Genomic DNA, 22,318 nt, shown 5'->3' with positions numbered 1-22,318 from the left:
ATGTTCTTCAGGACCGAGCCCAGGCAGTATTCCCTGATCATTCCACAGGATCATTGATCGCAGGGTCAGTTTAACTCTTTGGGAGAGGACTCAATGAATGCAGAATGCCTCTCTCCCACAGGAAGCAGCTCAGGACAGTAGGCAGGCAGCCCTGTTCTGGTCGCCGAGGGGGCAGATTCACAGAGCATCACTGGGCTCTCCCAGCCCACCCATCCCTGCTCGGTCCCAGTGCACCCACCACATCACCCCAATCCCCCACTGCTGACCCACTGCAGGCAGCAAAAATACATCCAGTGTTGTCCCTGGGTCTGCCCACGATGCTCCCAGCCAGGAAACAGGTACCTGAGGGATCCTCCCGCTGCTGCTTCCACCAGCACCTCCCGACAGCCGAGGCCTCATCCTCCTTATCCTTCAGCCCCTACAGGGCAATGGCAGGGCTTTAATTGGGGCACACAGAAAACCCGGCCTCCAGGTCAAGGATACACATGCCACACAAGCCAAACTTCTTCACCAGGATTTCTGGAAAAAGTAAATGCAGCACCTGGTACTGGGGCCATGAACTTTTCATCTGCTGGACCCTCACACCCTAATCCTGGTCACACTGCGGTGGACAGCTCATCGCACCTCGGTTGCCTGTGGACACACTGGGGACTGGCACGGGCACACCAGGGACCTTCCCATGCACCCTTGGGTTTGTTGATGGTTATTCCAACAGGCACCAAGGTGTAAACGTGCAGCTCCTCACGTTCTGTCAGGTGGATCCGTGATGTAGAGCAAATTCCTGTACCAGAGTTCCCAGCTCTGCAGAGCTGGCACAGGCCACCTTCTGTATCTGCAAGCACCTGGGGCTGATTTTTCTCTTTAAACAACTGCCTCCATTATTTCTGTCTTATTTGCAACTCATCCACCATCTGACATTTAAAGGGGAGGCCTGAAGGAGCTGCACACACCAGCAAGGCCAGAGCTCGACCTCGACCAGTGCGGTGTCCCCCAGCAGCAGGGGAATCACAGAATGGTTTGGGTTGGAGGGGTTGAAGATCATCCAGTCCCACCCCCTGCCATGGGCAGGGACACCTTCCACTAGACCAGGTTGTTCCAAGCCCCATCCAACCTGGTCTTGAACACTTCCAGGGAAGACACCAAAGGTCGTTGCTTCCCTCCTCCGCCTTCCGGGAGGGCACCACGGAGCCTGCCAACTCAACCACTTGACTTGGGCATAGGAAAAACTTTTATTTACATGTTAATTAAAAAAATACTTGACAAAAAAGGCATACAGTATTTTATACTAAAAGAATAAAGATTTTTATTAAGCACTGTAAGTTGCATTCAATAGCCTTCAAAGACACCACACCACAATCCATCTACAACCAGCCAAACCCAACAGTAGTTCATTCTTGCACAATCCATGAGTTGGGGCAGAACTCCCTTCAACTTACATTAAGATACCTACTTAGCTCTGGCGGGCAGGGAATGGGGAATTACACCTCATTTCTGATCACTAATGTGTGATGAAGAGCATCAGGAGAATTATATGAAAACGAATATAAAGAAATGATTCTGATTTTGAAGTACATTAAGTTTGGAAACACTAACAAAAACATCAAAATGATACAGGTATATTTGCTTATACTAAATTCTTGATGGGAAAGTTCTCAAGAACAAGCCATTTGTTTCCTGCTACAGAAGGGGGGTACTTTTTTTTTTTTTTGAAGATCAAAGCGTTTTTTTTTTTGTTTTTCACAGAATTTCATATTTGCTAATATGAAGGCATAAAACAGCAACAGAGAACAATAATGCATACAGCAATGAGTACACCAGGGTAACGTTGATATTCAAAACGGCTAGATAATTTTTTTTTTTAAAGTTTTAGAATAAATGCAACAGAGGTCAATAATCACAAAATTTTAAGGTTAGAGCAAGATCAGTCAATGACTAAACATAGTTAACATCTTTTATAGGACTATTACTGATTATTAGCTTTTTTTGTTTTGCAAATGGGCACAGTACTTGTAAGAATGGAAGAAAGAGGACAATAACATGCATAATATTAACTACACACTTTAAAAATCATGAACCATGCAGAAGTTTAGCTCAAATAGTAGTACTAATGGTCTACGTCTGATTCAAAACCACATAGTTCATTGATCACGGATGCATGGTATTAGTCACAAAAAGTTTCCCAACACATTGTGTTTGTTTTGAAAGGTCGTTTGCATCTTCTATGATTTCAAGTTTATCTCCGTTTAACTCGCTCGTAACGTATGTATGATGTCTATTGAACTCAGCAGAACTGCAAGTGTTACTGAGAATTGGTAGTTTCGAGAGTTTGCACATTTTTAAACACAAAAGAACCACGGCAACGGTGATGAGATTTCAGAAAGAAAAAACTGTGGTTGTGCCTTTTTCCCCCCATAATCATGAAATCAAAGCCTTAAAGAAAGCTTTATTGTGACACAGTAATGCAAAATCAAATATAATGGCATACATATGGTGCCAAGTACTAAAAATTATAGTTTTAAGCTATATATACTTAAAGACTGCCAAAATTTGTTTTCTTTATATTTCAAAAAACAAAACTACAAGCTTTTGTCATAACCAGTTTAAACTTTATGTATACTTCATTTTAAGTGCGGGAGTCAAATGCTCTTCATTCTCTTTTTTTTTTTTTTTGTTTTATTGTAGCATTTTGACTACAACTGGTTAAAACTAAAAAAATGTGTTGTTTAAATCTCTGACATCAAAGAGGGATCCGAATTTCCAAAGTCCTCATTTTTCTCTTACGGAAAGGAAAAAATGTACGTAACTGTAGGCTCTCTTTCTTTCCAGATATTCCTAATCCTGACCCTTCCCAACATCCTTCACCCTCTATAAAAAATAAGTTTACTCTTCTTTTTTTAAGACAGTGGCCTCAAGAGCATCATCTTTATGGCAAACACTGTCTGCATTTAGTGCATTTAAGTGAGGATTCGTATTGCACATTTTAGAGTCATTACTCAAGGCACTTTCAGACTGATTGGAAGCCCTGATGTCTCCTGTATTCCCATTCATCTGGGAAGCTGGTTTTTCCTCAGTCACAACTCCATTTTCAGCCAGGGATCCATCTGAAGACACAAGTGAGGATTTAGATTCCTCGGATTTTGACTTAAGTTCTTTGGCTACTTCTTCTGCTGAAGCAGCGTAAGGAGGTTTGCCCTAGTTGTTAAAAAAAAAAAAGAGAATTACTGGAGAACCAGTGCTATAAATGTATATAAATCTATAACTGTACAGTCTGATACAAGGATGCCACAACAGGCAGCATGCAGGGCGCAGGATTGTGAGGGAACATGAAAAACCAGGCATTTGCTGAAAGAAGTGGCCAAAAAAATACACTGAGGAGAGGATTTTCAGTGTTCCCCAGAGCCTCCCGATGCTCCTGGGGCAAATGCCTTAGTTTCAACCTCGATATTTCACTTATTTCACAACATCAGAGGTACATAAATGTCTGCAAACACCAAAACTGAGAATCAAAGAACTCTGCTTCTTGGTTCATTAATGCTGTGATTTAATGGCAGGGTTACATGTTGCTCAAATTCAAACCCCACTGTTTTCAGACAGCATTTAAAGGAGTGCAGAGGCACCATGCAGTATTCTCTGCACCAGGCTATATGCTTCCAATGTTAGGAGAGGGGTTTTATACAAAAAGCATATAGTAAAATCTTACAAGACTGAGTAGAGCCATAAAACCCAGATTGATGCAGCATACAATTAGTTTTAAAGTATCTATAATTAATCTTAGCATTCCAGAAACATAACAGGCTTTAAACAAACCAAAATAAGCAGGCTGGGCTGCTAGGGAGCAGCACACTGGTCTGTCACACTGTTCACAAAGTCACGTGCTAAGAAATGGCTTAAAACAGGGAAACCTGACACACCTCAAACAGCAGCAAACTCCTCCATTTCCACCTGCCAGAACAGCATGTTAGTGCTGTACTGAGCTCTGAAGGATTCTACAGAAGGATTTTGCAGGTGAGCCAGCACTGCTGCTCTCCAGCATTCTCATTACCCAGATAATCACCAACAACTCTGTCCCACTGCACAGGTACGGGACTGGCCCTGAGGACAAGGGACACTGATCACTCGTGTCCAGGGGCCTCTTTATAGGGGTCACTATGTTCAGCTTTCAAGACATGCTTTTGCTTCTTTACAGACCAAGAGTGAAAGGTCTCCTCCTGGGACAAGAACGGCCAGTCTGATGTGTTTGGTAAATACAAGCAGCTCACTTTGGTCAGATTCCCAGCCCTCGGGGAGGGGGTGACTCGGGGTGAGCCTGGCCCTGCACAGACACCCCTCCTCATCCCAGGGTATGAGCTCAGGGTACACCAGCACCACTCAGCCTGAACTGGGTATCACAGTCTACTCACTACACATGAAGTTTCCTAAGTTCTCCCTGCCACGTGCATTTTAAATCACCTTTTTCCTCTTCCTGTACAAGGAATGTACTAGAGGGACTTGATGACCACAAAACGCAGTGAGCTCAGGACCAGTCCACAGAAAATGTCATCTATCTTTCTTGTCCAGGCACAATTTTACACACAGGTCCTTGTGATCACAAGTATTTACCATCCAAATTACACATCATTGATAAAAATGCGAATATCCAACCTTGATGGCACTTGCCAACACACCTGCATGTTCTACCTGAACTACACTTCCATATGTACATCTGTAGTAAGCCTGGAATATTTGGGAGGATCTTTTCAGGGTTTCCTTTGTTTCAAAGGTTAAGATACTCAGAAATTAGATACTCTATCACTAACAAACTGGTTTCTCTTCTATTTAAAAATGTAAAGTTTCAGATCCATAGGTACATTTGTAAATATATAGAGTCTGTGTACACAGAAATTTAACTAGGAACTGAAGTATCTGAATTTTTACACCTAAAAATCAGTAAGTTTTACTCAAAGTTGAGTTGCTTCATTATCTACTGGAGAACATTCCCTCTTTTACTGTCTGATACCTGCAAACACCCCCCTACTCTCAGGTGTTCCTGACAAATGGCATGTCCATATGACACATTTATTGTGGAAGTTCTTCCAACTATTTCCTACTCATTCCTCCATTACAGTCCAAACTGCAGAGCAGCCAGAACCATGGAAAAGGGAGGAAGACAGAACTCTGAAGCAACAGGCATTTCACAGAGATGAGCAGCTTGGTCAGCTGTATTTGAAGGATCCATGGAAAAGACAAAAGTCACGATCCATGGACACCTCTCAGGCTGTCACCAGAAAGGAACCTGTGTGCAAAGGAACCTGTGGGCAAAGGCTGCTCCGCTATTCCCAAGAAGTTTAGAGCCAGCTCTTTCATCTGGAGCCCTCCAGCAGCAAAGATCCTTCACTGCTACAAACTTTCCTTCATGAGGTTGGACCAAGGTCCCAGAAAAGGAACTGGGGAAGAGTGGGGGCGGGAACAGAACTGCTAATTTGTTTCAGCTTTGTATTTCTCCCACTTTTCCTAAATTTTCTTCTACTCCCACGACTGGTTCAAGCAGTGTAGGCACAGGATTCATGTCAAAATACATTCTTCCATGTGTGTCTTTAGAAGCAAAGTTTGCTTTAAGTGAGATGTGACACCAGCCTGTCCTGGTACAGCTCACAGCCACTTTGAGCTGGTCTGGAGTCCAGCCCAGCCCAGCCTGTCCCACAGAGCCAAGTCAGGCACTTGGCTTCATTACCTGAATTGCTCCCTGGCTTTTATAACCTCGCCCATAGTACCTTCCTCCTCTTCCGAAAGTTCTTATCACCGGAGTGGAGATAACTCCTCTGGGACGCCTGCAGGGGTGGGGGAGAGAGGAGAAAACAAACACACATCACCTTTGGTTACAACTGCTTTACATCTCATTTTGCTGGAATAGTTTTTCCCTAGCTTTACTCTCTTTGGTTCCTTTAAAGAGATGTCTTTAGAGAAGCAAGATGACTAATTCTGAATCACAGGGTTCTACTGTTCCCAAGTGTATCAAACCCAACACACCTTTTGGGTTTGGAGTGATAAAATGTTTGTTTCTATATTTCCCTTCTAGAAAAACAATGAATGATATTTTCAAGCTCCACAGAAACATTATCCAAGTGTCAAGTTATCCTCACAGCACTTTAAAACCAGAGCTCAAAATACTTTCACCTTACAAAAACAGCAATTTGAACCACTTACAAGGGCATTTTCCCCATTAAATAACACTTCCCCCATATGAACGCGTGAGACAGACAGGATCTGATAAAAGAAAGTGAGGCAAAATAGAAAACTCCTTTGGTTTTGATGGGAGAATACAAAATTATCTAAGACACTGAGGGAATAAAGGAGCTTCATCCATATGTGTCATGTAGCAATTGATAAGCTGGTATGCTTTCCAATGGAGGCTCTCAACTTGGACACATTGGGTGGTGATTTTTGGTGTGATTCAGTACAGATTAGATCAGATCAAAACTAACTTTCTCACCTTGGCCTCAAGTTGTGCCAGGGGAGGTTTAGGTTACATATCAGGAACAATTTCTTGATGGAAAGGGTTGTGAAGCCCTGGCACAGGCTGGCCAGAGCAGTGCTGGAGTCACCACTAGAAGTGTTCAAAAAACATGTGGCTGTGGCACTTGGGGACATGGCTCAGTGGTGAACATGGTGGTGATGTTGGGTTGGTGGCTGGATGTGACAATCTTAGAGGTCTTTTCCAACCTTAATGGTTTCATGATTCTGCTAAAACTGTTTTAGTCCCATCAATTGCAGAAACTCAACTTCCCTATCATTATGTCAAGGATACCACTGCCTTAAAAATGCCCTTGGTTTTCTCGACTAGAAATATTGGATTGCTCTAGAAGTATGGCATTACTCTGTGTTTCCTCTGCATCTGCTGCCCGATTCCAGCAGGTCCCCACGTGACACTGGCCTGTGCCCCCCTAGTCTTTTCACACGTGATGTGAATGCCCACACTGGGCACTAAGAAACTAAATTCTGGGGTTTAAAAGCAACAGCAGAGAATAAAGAGGGAAAAGCTCTGGTTTGCATGTGAGTCACCCTCACTGCTTTCCTTCCTCACCCTGCCCCCTGGCTCTCTTTTTACAAGGAGCTAAGCAAGACTTTTCCCCCTCAGGAAATCACAGAGAATATATTGCTGGGTCAAAGCCAATACAAAACAGCTGGTGTAATTTCATACAATAAGAACATCTGAGCTCAGTGTTGCAGAGATGTGAGACAATGGGGTGACCAAGCCTGACTCAATCCCTAGGTTGGATCTCAGGAAAAGGTTCTTCCCGCAGAGGGTGGTTGGCACTGAACAGGCTCCCCAGGGCAGTGGCCACGGCCCCAAGGTTGCCAGAGCTTCAAGACTACACCCTCAGGCACATGGTGGTATTGCTGGGGTGTCCTGTGCAGGGCCAGGGGTTGGACTGGATGATTCTTGTGGATTCCTTCCAACTCAGAACATTCCATGGCTCTATGATTCTGTCTTTAGCAGAACCCTTAACACGAGCATGTTTTCCTACTGGCTGTATTTCAGTATCAACTGACCCAACAAACAGGTAAGGTGCCTGCAGTCATTTTCCCTTTCTGACTAGGTCTAGTAACTCTACATGTGGAGAATTTCCCATTGGTGCTGATTTGATGGAGACAGGAAGATCTAGCATTGACAGTTTTCCTGTCTTTTTGAGGTGACAACGTGCACCCAAAACCTTACTGCCTAAAGACAGGACCTCCAACAAAAAGAAACGTTGGATATTTTATCTCAACTCAAAAGCTACTATTGGAGAATCATATTCCCCTGTCACAAAGGTACTGACTGGAGCAGTGACACCCTTTCAGTGACCTGTTTCCCAGATAAGGAGGGCTCTCGATTCCTGGCTACAGATGTTCTGCATGAATTCAGGTATTTCCCTCTTCAGGAGATGAAGGAACTTCTCTCCTGCATGTGTGTGTCAATATAAGGTAGCTCTGAGCCTGAGGGTGCCCCAGACACTCCTCGGGGAGCTCTGGAAGACAGAGGCTTTGGGCAGGACACCACACAGTGCCTCTCCCACACAGAGCAGGTCACAGAGTGGCTCTGCAGGAGGCCACTCTCCTGTTCATGCATCCTCATGAAAAATAGAACTGACGACCTCCCAATAACCTCACTTCAGTGGTGGAAAAGGTTATTTTGTCCACTGATACCCAAAAGAGCCTCGTGCCTCCTCACCTTCACTCATTCCCACTGTCTCCAGCTGCTGCTCTGGAGCAGCACAGGAGCCCCCTGAAGCCCACACAGGTACCTGACGGTTGTCTGAAACAACTAAAACAACACTCAATGCCTCTGTTTTGGCAACTAAATCTCATTCTAGAGAATTAAGTGTCCTCGAAGGTCAGCCCTGCTCTCACAGCAATGCTGTGTGCTGCTGCTGAACCTGTTCATCTTTGTTTCTGCTGCTCCTGCCTCTCCCTCTCCCCACAGCAGCTCCATTCTCCCAGGGCTTCAGATCTACCCATCTCCTCACTCAGCCCAACAAGACAAGCATTCCAACAGCTCTGGCTGATTCCAGCATGAAGCTTTATAGTACACATTCAAGTACATTAACAGAGAGAGGAATTCGTGCAGTGAAGACTTAGTCCTTCAGACTGCAGTTCCCTAGCTCAAGGTGGCACAAATACACCCACTTTACTCCATTCAGAATACAGACAGACATAATATATAAATCACGTTACTTTGGGATTGTCTCCTGTAATAGACAGAACCTTAATTAAAGGTAAGTTCTGTAAGGCACAGAACCAGCACACCTATGGAAAAAATCTAATCTTAAAAGTAATGGACTAGATACTTTTGTAATAAAGTACTTGTTTCGCAGATATGTTGTGCCCCTGTAACTTCAGCTGTAGTTCAATGAAGTGGTAGAGCGGAAGAAATTAATATTCTTTTTAAGTGCAACTCCCACCACAACTGTAACAGAGAACTATTAATCCTAGAAGTGTCTTTCAGGTGTTTTCTGCTTTACAGTAGAATTACATAATGTAGTTGTTAAAAATCTTATCATGCTTCTTAAAATATGTCCTGCCATGAAACAGAAAGGAATTGAATGTATTGTGTTTGTTGCTTTCAGGGAAGAGAAAGCCCCTAACTCATTTCCTCATGCAAAACAAACCTCTCTGTGTGTATATATCTCTATCTCAGACTGAGTATGAATTTTATTTGTGCACAGATGCTTATACCTACCTGAATAACTGAATTAAAAGATTTTAAAAGGAATGTCAATGCTTTTCTTGAATATTCAGCAGGTATAATTGACCTTAGGTGTCCTAAAATGTGTCATATGCAGTCTCTACTTTTCCCTGTTTTCCTTGTTTCCCCAGTCATTAAATCCCACATGAGAAGCACGTTGCCAGGCTGGCACTTACCCTCTGGCTGGTCCTCCCACGGACACCACCTGCAGAGGAAATGGCCCTCTCCCCCCTCGTCCACGTCTGCTTCCAGCCCAATGGCCGACTACAGTGCCGGCAATTTCAAGTTTCCCTCCCTGAGAAGGAATAGGTTGGACTCCTGCACATAAAAGGAAAACCAAACCTTGATCTTCACAATCATCACAGTAAAGTTCCAAATGAATGGAAAGATGGTTTGCCCAGATTTCACCACATATCCCATTTCCTCTATGGATACTGGGAGACTATTGCTCATTTTGTGGTATTCCAGAAGTGTTAGAGCTCCAAGAGTCTGTTCCCTCCCCCCCCCTTTTTTTAAAAATAGATATGAATTCTGAAAAGAAAAATTAACTGACGCGAGTGCTTCAGTTTCAGGGATTAAAATATACTTGAGAAAAGCCTCAAGAAACAAGGGGAACTTTACAAGCTGGCTGAAGATTGTTTTTTTTCCTGCACTCCTAGTGAAGAAGTAATTCTTGCAGGTTCAAGGCACTTTTTAGCCAACGCCAAGTATCAGCATAAACCACACAGATTATATTTGCAGTAAAGAACTTACTAGGCAGGATTAGCTGTACTAACACTAAGTTGCTATGAAAATGCAGCATTTAAATTGATCTGGGTGTAGAAGGTGGGTTTATCCTTCCCCTTCCAAGAAAGCAGCTAAAATTTGCAATTGTCTAAAATGCAGCTGTAGCTTCTGTTCAAGTTGCTTATCTCTTAACACTGGCGTTTTGCCCTTAAAATTCAGCTCTAGGGCATAACACGTATTTTAAGAAATCCGGGTAAGTGGGACTGAGCCAGATGTTACTGGTAAGACCACCAGCACCAAAAGAGTTACAAACCACAGCATTTATGCAGCACAATTAGTCTCCAAACGTTAATAGGCTGGGAACTACAATACTGATTACATCCAGAAGGTTCCTACTTTCCTGTGCAAGTCCTTCAGCTACAAATGCAGATGGTTTGCAGGGGCAGAGTTATTCACACATGAAGCACTAGAGGTATGTTTGCTCGTAGGATAAAAGCTCAGAGGCCAGAAAGAACAGCTGAATAAATATGAAAAAATTACCCCGACCAGGGCATTGGAATCAACAGGTTTCCATCATCCCACCTCATACAGGAGGTAAGCAACAGGCACACAGGTAGGGAACTAAATCCCACTCCTGTGTCCACGCGAGCACTGATGCCAGCAAGGAAGGGGTCAGCAGTAACAGTGAAGTCAGTCATGTCTACATTGGGTTTTTGCAAAAAGCTCAACTGCCTCAGATTTTGGAAAACGCCTGTTAACAGAGTGAGGCAGAGTCCAGCAGGTTACAGATCCCCCCTCGCCTTTTGGGGACAGGAGCCAGCCCGCCCCGTTGGGTTTTCGGGCTCTTCTGGCTCGGAGGAGGGTTTCTAGGCATGAGAGGAGGCTGGCGGCAGGGACGGGGAGCAGAGCGGACAGCAGCCTGGGCAGGCTCTAGAGAGGGAAGCTGAGACAGTTAGGGAGACAGGGAGTCAGGAAGAAAGCCTCAGACCAAACCGTACAGTGGAGGAAGCCGTTGCCAGAAGCTCTAAGAAAAGGGGTTTGGGTATAATTACCGCCCTGAAACTTGCTAGTCCTGTTGCTGTCATTGCCAGAGAAGGCTCCGGAGTGTCCTGCCGCTGCCGCCACCCGGAAGGCCCGGTAAGCGCCTGTGGCTACTGTTTCCCCATAAGGGCCTCCGAAGCCATAGACTCCTGTTAGACCCAGGGTAAAGAAAGACAGGGGAAAAGCTGTGAGGGGGCCAGGCATCTGGGAAGGCCCCAGCAGAGAGGCTGCTGCCTCCTTCCACCCTTCTGGAGCCAGCCAGGAGGGCCGCGCTCCTGTGGACCGGGCTCCTGTGGGTGATGCTGTACCACCACACCGAGGGAGCCCTGGCCAAAGCCGTCCTGCTGCCTCAGCCAGCACGGTGTCCCTTGTCCAAAGAGCATGCCTTGACCCTGGGCTTGGAATGGGATCCCAATTTCCATGGCGTTGTAAAGGCTTGGGACAATTTTTTGGCAGTGAGCTCTGCTGGCTACAGTCATGGCACCCCAGGAATGCCTGTGTCCATATCCATATACCTATGGGCCTTGGGACAGAGAGATTTTGAGGAAGGGAGCAATTCTAGGAACAGCCTGGAATGGTTGTGTCAGTATTTACACTCGAGGGTGCCAATGGTTAAATGACTGTAGCAAAACATGGAGGGGTGGGGAGGGTGAAAGGCTGTCCAACCCTGACAGTTAAACTGTGTCCGTTAATTTATAAACATTTTGAAGCAATGTACTGTGCAAGTCAGAGCCTTTTCATAACACCCAGTGTCCATCCATTCCTCTTTTTTCTAGTTCTACAATAACAGTAAAAATATTTTGATCTGGCACAGTTACTAAAATCCTGATGGAAATATGCACATTCCATATCACTGGGCTATGGCTAATAAAAGTAACACCAAAATACAGTCATTGGCACTTGCCAACACAAGCCAACCACTTGCTTTTATGTATTTTCTCTGTGAAACTGAACAGGAAAACGGATTTGTAGTTCTGGGGATGTGCAAGGTAAGGTAACGTGTGTGGCACCGCTGTCCCATCACTTACCAGCAAAGCCTCTCCCCCTGCCCTGAGGTGGTGGGACTGGCCCAAAGTGTCGAGGATACATAGAAGCTGGATAGAAAGGCATGGCAGGTGGAGGTGGGAAAGGGAGAGGATGGTTCTGCCTGGAGAAATTTAATCCTTCTAGGATGCTCTGACGCATCTTTTCAACCTTGGCTGCCTGCTCAGCCTAGGAATAAAGAGAAGGTCACAGAGGGATATTAAAATTCTCATTTCAATTGTATAAAACTACATTTACACAACAAATTCAAAGGAGAAAGCAAAACAATAGAAGAATAGAGACAGAATCATCATCCTAAACCTGGACTGCAAACCAGAGTCTGTGCAGACAGGCTGAAACATGCCTGGAGGGTTACAAGCCTGAGAGGGACCACGGCCACCATCAGTAGCCAAGCTAAGATCAGCTTCCCTTGAGTCAGAAATCAGAAGGGATATGATTTCATACCTCCCAAAAAATTAAAAGCAAAAAAAAGTTTTGGTCATACAGTATACTGTTGATTTTTATCAGTTTTTTGATTTTACAGTTAGATAATAATTTTGCATGATTTAGATACAACAAAAAACTCCTACATGTGTATTTTAAGATTGTAAGAAATGTGTAAAGCTAAAGGACCTCAAGAATGACTTCACAGTCTGTAAAATCAGTTAGAAACCACCAGTTTTCTTTCACTGTAAACCCAGTGCAGCTTAGTTCTCTGGGACAGCCTGACCCAAAAAGGCAGGACTTGAACAAATGAGCAGAGAGTTTCCAACTCGGCCATTCACCATGGCATTCAAGTTTCAGTTTCCAGAGAGAAAAAAAATGAAATTTAAGTTGATGCCTCTTCTTCCAAATTTGCCCAAATGCCATCCCAATCATCAAGAGAAAAGGGATTAAACAGCAAAACCCACCCATCAGCCATTCACTTTGTACTTTCCTTTAAAAGCAGGGACATGACATGTGACATAAATGATAATAAACCCACCCCATCCAACCCTTCTGGGGACAAGGGACACTCCCTCACCGTGCTGAACTACACACCTGACCATCACAGAGGTCGATGAGCGGAACTTTCTCCCGGCTTGCTTTGATGAGCTTGGTCTGGAATAATTTCCCATCAAAATACATCCAGGGACAGCAGTGCTCCCATGGAATCGGCTGCCCGCAAGCATCGTTGGCAAAAAGAGCCATGTCCACCCCGCTCATAAATAGAGCAGACAGCTGGATTCCACGGGGGTCCAGATTCTCAATCTGTTGGAAAACATGCGAAAGTCAGTAAGATCGTCATGAAATGTAATTCAAAGTTATTCCAACAGTTACATTCTTTTCGAAACTCTTGCAGACAGAGGGATCTTAAAAGGTCATCCAGATTGTCACATGCTGGAGTAGAAGAATGCACCAGAACCTCTCGCCTGTGCATGCAGAGCTGCAGTCCTCAGGAAGGCTTTGGTTCCATCCATCCACTCTGGAGGCCAGAGATAAACCCAAATCCCTCTATTTTCTCAACAAAGTGCAAGAAACTATTTCTACAGACACTTAGAGGAAATTAGCAGTAGAAAACTTCATTAAAAATTTTATTCCAAATAATTATGTGCTTCTGAGATGTGCTGTAGAACGTTTCAGGAATGAGCTCATTGCCAGCATTCCATTTTTCTTCCTATATAACACATTTCCTTTCCAACTCCTTTATAATGGATTTTCTATTATCTTGATTTTGCTGTAAGAACACAACTCTTAATAACAAGGCAGTGTTTATGCATACAACAGTTTTATTTAGGATGCAGAATAGAGACACAAAGGTAAAATTAAATGGTGAATAATAGCTGATGGTAGAAGAAAAAAAGGATTGGATTGCAGCAAGTGTATTTTTAGCTCTGGCATAAGAAAATATCACTACTGGTGTTCTCTGAAATACTTCTCAAAATATCAGCCCTTTCTTGGGAACATTTTCAAGACCTTGGTATTAAACTTTAAAATTAAACTCCATTACCTTCCTTATGCATAAGCAACCTTTAAGGGCCCCAAGACTATCCAGCTCATTTTGCAGACAGCTGGGTTCAAACTCAGCTGTTCTTTCTGTCTGTATTCACAAGCAGCTTCATGTGAAGACAGTAACAACCCTGAGGAAACATTGCATCTTCCAGCTAACCAACATATCTTACAGAAGTTATCTGCATTACTTTGTGATTGAAAAATAAAACAGTGTCTATTAAACCAAAATATTGTCTGCTGTTTATCACTAGTCATTTGTTTTGTGTTGGAATGGAAAGAGTATTTTCTCTGTGATTCCTTTCTTAGGTCTCTAAGACCAGCAATTTTCACAGTGAGTTTCTTCCTCTTTGCATCAGACCTTAAGAGAGGTGAGACTCTGGTGATTCTATAACTATAGATACCTCTGTCAAAATCTCTACCCTTAGATGTCATTTAGGTTGTGGGCTCACCATCCCTCGAAGTGTCCAAGGCCAGACTGGACGGGGCTTGGAGCAACCTGGGCTAGTGGAAGGTGTCCCTGCCCATGGCAGGGAGTGGAACTGGATGAGCTTTAAGGTCCCTTCCAACCCAAACCATTCTGTGATTCTATCATTTGTTTGTTGTGTTGTGTTTGGAGAATGGACATGGCAGATCAAGTGGCTGATACACAGCTGCTCTTTGATGCATCCAGCCTGGCCTACAAAACTGTCATTAGAATTTCTGCTGATACCCACAGGTACAATCACACAGCTTCAGGAGAGTTTGGGGCAGATGCCTTGAACCACCCTCTCATGAGCCTTTGGAAGACTCTGCTACACTTTGCCAAGTGCAATGCTTGTCCCCTCAGATGGGCTGCCTACATTCCTTCTGAGCACACAGGATAACTCAAGGCCAGGTCATTCCTTTGCAGAGGTTGGCCACATACTGCCCTGAAGACAAAGCACTGATCCTCCAACATGGACAGAGCTGCTCTCTGGACCAAACCCCTGGGGTTCTGAAGGGCCCAGTGAGCACACAGGGCTCCCAGCACAAATGTCCAGTACACACCTTGAAAAGGAGCTCCAGCACACACCTGAACAAGTCTCCTGACAACTAGGAACTATGGTTAGGCTGCTTTTAAGGAATTGCCCACAAGCAGCACTCAAAACCATACTCAGGAGCCATAATAAGGTTATAACCCACGTCAGCAGCGATACAGTCCCAAGTGCTGCAGCAAAAAAGTGGTTGTGCATGAACTCATGGGGTGTTCACTGTGCTTCACATTTTTTTCAGCAATGAGGGAAAGGACAAATAAATGTCTTCCTGATGGATTGTATTGATCTCTTTATTATTTTTCTGTTGACATTCATCCTTTGGTATAAGGGAAGAAGGTTTTTGCTTTCTCTTAACTCTGCTACTACCCTTGCTAACACGTGAATTGTCTACTTGCTGTGTGCCAAGTTCAAACAGATTTTGTAATGGATTTGGTTTTCTTCCCCTTGCAGTGACTAATACTTTTATATCTAAGTGTCGAGTTTCCATGAGCAGATTGATTTGGTTTACGGATTGAGGCTGAGAAGTCCTTGCCAGGGTGCTACAGGCAGGAACCCAACTCACACTCCACTTGTCACCCACAGAAGAGAAACAGTCACTTGCTGGCTTTGAGGAAACCTCTTCCAGACCTGGTATCAGGGACAAAATATACCTTGGAAAAGCCTAATAGCTGGAATATGTGTGAGCTTCATTGTTGTTTCTCCTGAGAAGAGGGATGCTAGAACTGCTGCTGGTGTCAACTTGGGAAAAAAGTGCCACCTCCTCCTTGCTGCTTTACCTTCTGTATTTACAACAAGGATACCACACTAACTATGAGTTAGCCAGCAGTATTTACCTCATGGAGTGCCACTGTACTAGAAAAAAAAACTAAACGTTTGAGATTTTAACTTTTAAAATCCTCAAAATAATGATCTTTACAGTTCTAAGAGTATTCATAAACTGTTTTACTTCTTTCCTCTGCATTTTTTCACTCCATTCCTACACTTAGCTGCAAAAATCTTTTGAGTGCTGAATCATGAGAAAATACCCAGGTTAGTATTTATAAACAGCCACACAGGGAAGAAGCCTTTCTTTTCCCATATCTTTTCAATGGAAGCAGATTTGTTTCCAAGACACAAACTTAAGAAATTGCGAGAAAAGGTTCTGCAGTTACCTATTCAACCAGTGAAACAGAACAGATTATCAATCTCCACCACACGTGAAACCACTAAGAGTAAGATTTTGAAAAGTACAGGTGATTGTGCAAGACTCTTAGTGAGACAGGCACGTACACATCAGCCACTGCAGTTAATTCCCAGATCAGCTGAGAAGTTATATAGTTAAGAATTACCTTGAGTTCCTGAAGCTGGTCAGGTTCATAGAGCTTTGGAGACAATGCTTGGGCAAGGAAAGCATCCAGTTCCTGGCGGCGCAGAATGCGAACCCCCGGCCACTGTACCATGTACCTGCAGGGAAGGACAGCCTTACTCAGCAGCCTCTTACTGGGTAAACAAGAGGGATTTTATGTGATCAGAAATCACCAGTGTATACACAGAACATGTGACAGGAGAGAAACATGCTGTCCCAATGAAATGAGGAGCTTTACCACTTGGACTACTTTTTCTGCGTACTAACTATTCTAGAAGGAGAAACAAAGGAGTTTCGATGCTCAAAGGCCAAAATGAAGTTCAGTGGAACCAAAGACAAAGTTTACATTTATCACTCTCAGAAATGGTTTATATTTTTTCATGTGCAACATGCCACCCTAGGATTCTGCCAGAATTATGAGCTAGTTGTGCTGAATAATTACCCCAAAGGTAAGCACCTCCCAGTTCCTCAGTTTTCAATCTGAAAATTAAACACATCAGGGTTCTGGACTTTGTGTGACTTTCCCTTTGGAAGGCTCAAGTACAGAACTAACACTTCTACCATTGGTTATCATCATCTCAACTGGATGAGCAATTCTAACCCAGGGAGCCTCACACACCACAGGCAGAGCATCATCACATGAGCTTCACATCCTGATAAGCTGCTGTGCAGCTGTTCTCTGAAGAACTCCCTCTTTTGCTGTGCAACTTCACCCATGAGAGCCTCTGAGGCCCCAAATATTATTTTTCAGTAAGCTGAAGCCTCAAGTATAGCAAGGGAAACTAATGCAAATGCTACATCGGCCTCTTTGCAACACAAGATCTTTTTCCTCTTCCCTTCAATCCTCAACAGATCGAAAAGAACCAGTGACTACACAACACGCTTTTCTACGGCCAAACCAAACCCCCATTCCTAGTGACCTTGCAAATAGGAATTAACACTTTCTACAGAGATTCCACAGTGAAACTTTCCTTGGCTCTGGTTTCCCTGGAGGTGTCACTGACCTTAGCACACAGCAGAGCACCATAAGATGAGTGGGCACGTTAGTTGGGTTGAGCATTGCTGGTGTGTCCGATCGCATACAGGCCAGAAACGCCCTCATCCGTCGGTTCTTGTCCTCCACGGCTTTGCCCAGCCACAGCTTCTTCAGGTTGGGACAGGTCCACTCCCTGAAGGCAAGGGCTTCCACCAGCTCAGGGGTCTGGGGAGATTTGCCTTTGTAAGCAGCCCATTCCTTAATTATCACCGGTGAAACTGCAGAACGGCAACAGCAGAAAGAAACCAGGCTGAGTTAATATTTCATAGTTCAGCATTTATTTCAAACTTCATATGCAGGAGACTTGGATCCAAAAAGCATTACTTTGAGACTGCAATAGGTACCAGTGTGCTGGATTATACTGCCAAAATGGTAATTCAAACCCTGCATGAACCACCTTTTAATTGTGATCCCTTACAAATTCAGTGCATATAGACAGGTGTTCTCTAGGAACGTTATGCTAATATTTTCAAATGAATATACAATGTAAAGGAACTATATATATATTTTTCTAAAGCAAACAGCACCATTTCCCCATCCCTAGAAGTGCTGGACAGGGCTTGGAGCAACCTGGTCTAGTGGAAGGTGACCCTGGCACATGGCAGGGGGTTGGCACTGGATGGTCTTTAAGGTCCCTTCCAACCCAAACCATTTTGTGATTCTCACCCGAAAACGCAATTTTCCCCTAAAATATCTGTGTCATGGATCAAAAGCCTAAAGTGATAAAAACAGTACATAAACACAAATATATTCCATGTGTGTTCTTTTAATAGCAATATGATCCTAGTGATTTTACTTGAATCAGATTTAATCCTGATATTACATTTGTCCATAGTTGTTCAACTATTACAATGCAATGAGATCTCAAATATAGGCAAATTAGGGGGCTTTTGCCTAAAAATTTTATAAAACATTACTTTACTGAAGTCTTCCCATTTATTGCACTGCTTTCTATGAAGAGGTTAGTGGGTTTTGCCTAGGTTCCCTTTCATGCACATCAGAACAAAGCCAGTTCACTCTACATGGTTGCTAAATCATCTCCCTTTTTCCACTTGAAGGCAACTAGAACAGAACACAAGCTCACGTCAAGGCTGAGACAAGATACCTTTGGCCTTGGAGCGACCCCAAGCCCAACACAGCCCACAATGTGTCTGCACCCTTCTAACTCCAAGTCCAGCTATGTAGTGTGGAAAGATTCAAGGAGCTTGTTAGTGCAGGTTCAGGTTACAGCCTGGGGAGATTCCCTGAGGAGTACAGACCTGCTCTTTCTGCTGGAAACCCGCTGGGTACAGACCAAGGAGCGTGTCCTGCTGCTGCCAGCGCAGCTCTGATGGCTACAAAGCCCTCTTCAGCAGTCAGGTTGCAGCCTTACAGGGGACTCCACAGCCAGGGGCAGGCAAACCACGGCAGAGGTGACAGTCAGGATTAAAGAAAGGACTTCCAAAATATCCCAAAGCACTCTCACGCTTTCTGGGAATAAACCCAGCCTAGTATTGTAGTTACCCTTCACAGAGCTCAGGGCAGTTTTACAAAGATCACATGCAGCAATGCAAACAAACATTCTGATATATTTAGTTGGTAGCCTCACTACGAAATCATGTTCTATTTTGGTTGCTCCCAGGTTTTATACACACTCTGAAGATGGGCTTTAACAGGCAGCAGAGCTACCCCATCACTGGGGTCCAGCTCATCACTGGGTTTCTCTGCTTGCTTAGGCCTGGAACAGCAAACACAAACAAATTAAAGGATGTATTTTATGTAGGCTTTCAAACTCTCTTGCAATTGTTTTAGATATCAAAAGCAAAACTGTACACACCACCAGTGTTCCACTGCTGTTTCTTTCACTTAACACATACAGACCTCAAGCTTAGAAGAAGGGAATGTTTTATGTCCAAGTTTTCTATCCTATGTTTTAACCATCAAATCTGGTTCTAAGCTTTTAATCTGGGGATGAGAACTTCCATGGCCTGTGAGGTTAAGGCCACAGCAAGAGTACCTCAGCTTGCTCTTCAGTCACATGCTGCCTCCAGAGGTCACGCTAGAGATCCACACTGGTTTTTACATTTTGCTAAATAATGATTATAATATCCAAGAATCCTAGAATGGTTTGAAGCCATCTTAAAGATAATCTCATTCCAACTCCCTGCCATAGGCAGGGACACCTTCCACTAGCCCAGGTTGCTCCAACCTGGCCTTGGACACTTCCAGGGATGGGGCAGCCACAGCTTCTCTGGGCAACCTGTGCCAGGGCCTCTCCACCCTCACAGGGAAGAATTTCTTCCCAATATCCCATCTAACCCTGCCCTCTTGCAGTGGGAAGCCAATCTCTCTTGTCCTGTCCCTCCAGGCCTCTGCCCAAAGTCCATCTCCAGTTCTCCTGGAGCCCCTTTATGCACTGGAAGGGGCTCTAAGATCTCCCTGGAGCCTTTTCTTCTCCAGGTTGAACAGTTCTCCCAGCCTGTCTCCATAGCAGAGGTGCTCCAGCCCTCAGAGCACCTTCATGGCCTCTTCTGGACTTGCTCCAGCTGGTCCATGCCCTCCCTGTGCTGAGGACCCCAGAGCTGGACACAGGTAACCATGCTTTTTGTGGGATGGTTTAACATGGAGGTCAGTCTAGTGGTCCAGCAAACTCCGAGTGATGGGGTGAGGAATTGCAACTGTATCCATCCACAAGCAACTGTAGTACTCTTCACCCAAATTTAGCATTTAACCTAAGAGATTAATCCAGGACTTGTCCATATCTACTTAATTCTCCAGGGCATTTCTTAAACCTTTGACAAATCTGTACTGGGACTGCTGCCAAACTCACTGCAACCTCAGCTGCCCGAATCCCTGTCCTCAGAGGGATGTGTGGTGCTTCCTCCCGTGACTTCCACCAGGACATGAGCAATGCCTGTCCTCAAGACTACATCAGCTACAACCAGGACCAGTGTGTTCAGCCCCATCACCGTGCTGATCACACTGTTTTTCACACCAAACCTCGCGCTGCTGCTGCTCAGCAGGTCTGAATACTGACAGAGGCCCAGGTTACCACACCATCTATGGACTCTGCTTTGAACAGTGCACTCACAACACGCTAAGGTCGATCCAAGAAACAAGAGTCAGCACGAACCTGCAGGACAGTAACCTGCCTGAGGAACACTCGAGTGCTGTCACAGGCTCTGAGGGCACCACAGCACCCTGTGAGAGCTCTGGCTGCCAAGCACAGCTTAGGTGGTTCTGGCCTTTACTCAGTTTCCGTGCCGTGAGGTGCCCGGTGCCACCAGCAGCCGAGTTGGCAAATGCAGAGTTATCAAGGCTCATTTTTAACCTTGCAATCCTTACTGACAGCACAGCTTGAGCTCAGCACGCCTGAGTGTGCACAAGGGCTGCTGCCCAAGAGTCACGGCTTTCCTCTTGGCAGTGCCAGCACCGGCTGAGTACGTCCGTGATGGGGAACAGCACAACACAAGGTGGCTGGGCTTAAAATAACAAACCCTGGGATCCAACCAGGAACTGTGACAGCTTGTGCGTTTTGCCACCGAGCAGAAAGGGCAGACAGTTTCACTACACACATGTATTTATCAGAACATGGAGATAACCTGATCCAGGGCTTGACAAGCAGAGCAAGGGAGACCCTGAATTTCCAGCTCCTCCTCAGGAAAGGCAGCACAGCCAGCACCGTGCCCTTGGCAGCCAAACACAACCAGGCACTCTGTGACCCAGCCCCTCCCGTCCTCTGGGAGCAGAGATGAGGTTGGGTACAGCAAAGCCATCACTTAGCAGATACTGATCACTGAAGAACCCCACTGACTGCTGCTGCTGTAGTTTCTTGTTGCCTTTTCAACTTCATACAAAAAATAATGGTTTAGAAGACAGGAAACCACCCGTTTCATGAGAGATCCATTATTTTGCCATCTATATATTTAGTAATAATCCCAATGTGTCAGTTTATTATGCATTTTTCACAGCCTCACATAACCCTCACATGCAATATACTTGCCAATTATTCAGGCACTATTATTAAGCTGCCAGTGTTATGGTTTGTACAACAAAGATGACAGGATTTTAGGTATTAATATTCATTACCTCTCTACATAAACCTTAAGGACAATTTACATTTCTTTAGAAACTGATTTCTTAATTCTCTTAACATCTCTCAATTCCTAAATTTTCTCTTAATTGTCTTCATTACTGTGTTTCAGCACTTACTCATTTTTGAGTGCAGCAAAATAATTTAGACAGTGAAGGAGAATAAGCATCACCAGTTCATTACAGCCTGGATCCTCAGAAAACTTAAGAGAGGGCTAATTGACCTGCTTTGCTGTTTTAGACACTGTTCTCTCCTTGCATCCTCCACAGCCTGCCCAAGTCTTGATGCTTTGTAAAAGAGGTGACTAAAACAGACACGTCCCTGCACCACAGCCCTTTCACACCCCACACCTGCATCGCAGCCCAAACCCATCTTTACTGCCACTGCCAGCTTTGCAGTGAAGCAAGGAACTTTTGGGCAAATGTTCAAATTTTTTTTTTTTTGGCTTTTTTAAGAGCTTGGTCAGTCCTAAGCTAGAAGTAGGTCAGTAGCTGGATGCATCCTGCAGCAAGATTTGCCAGAGTTGCTGTAACTAAACCAAGTCAGCAGCAGCGTGCTGAGCCTAAAGTGAGAATAAACTCAGAAAGGCAGGATACATGAAGAGAAAATAGAGATTATTTAGGTTTCCCCACTAGCCTACCGGGGATATTCTATGTTTACAAGATAAAACCTGAAGCAGACCTCCAGCACTCAGCCAGTTCACCACAAAAATGCTGTAGTACACTTTTAAGGACAGGAGTCTCACAAGGATAAATGAAGAATGCAAATAACGTCACTATTTGAATCCTGAAATAACCTTGTAACCCAAAATACTACTACGCTTGTGTGAGTTTAAAGAAAGTAGCAGTTTGTGACTATGTGTGCT

General features: G+C 44.4%; 1 protein-coding gene across 3 annotated transcripts in view; it reads right to left on the bottom strand.

The window, feature by feature from the left end:
- Positions 1 to 1,278: 1,278 nt before the first annotated feature.
- Positions 1,279 to 22,318, bottom strand: part of FAM120A (family with sequence similarity 120A) — a 52,477-nt gene continuing 31,437 nt past the window's right edge. For 2 of the 3 annotated variants that reach the window (XM_051793230.1, XM_051793229.1), the window contains exons 11-18: positions 17,350 to 17,599; positions 16,329 to 16,443; positions 13,037 to 13,246; positions 12,001 to 12,184; positions 10,984 to 11,121; positions 9,382 to 9,523; positions 5,711 to 5,807; positions 1,279 to 3,192 (exon numbers count right to left, since the gene is read on the bottom strand). In XM_051793230.1, the coding sequence (XP_051649190.1) occupies positions 2,881 to 3,192; positions 5,711 to 5,807; positions 9,382 to 9,523; positions 10,984 to 11,121; positions 12,001 to 12,184; positions 13,037 to 13,246; positions 16,329 to 16,443; positions 17,350 to 17,599 (1,448 nt within the window). In that variant the 3' untranslated portion in view covers positions 1,279 to 2,880. The remainder of the gene's footprint in view (positions 3,193 to 5,710; positions 5,808 to 9,381; positions 9,524 to 10,983; positions 11,122 to 12,000; positions 12,185 to 13,036; positions 13,247 to 16,328; positions 16,444 to 17,349; positions 17,600 to 22,318) is intronic. The other variant, XM_051793231.1, reaches the window with a different exon arrangement.

Source organism: Manacus candei, unplaced genomic scaffold, assembly GCF_025592945.1.
Source record: "Manacus candei isolate 608988 ecotype Guabito, Panama unplaced genomic scaffold, ASM2559294v1 h1tg000036l, whole genome shotgun sequence".
NCBI lineage: Eukaryota > Metazoa > Chordata > Aves > Passeriformes > Pipridae > Manacus > Manacus candei.
This window is presented reverse-complemented; position numbering and strand designations above follow the sequence as displayed.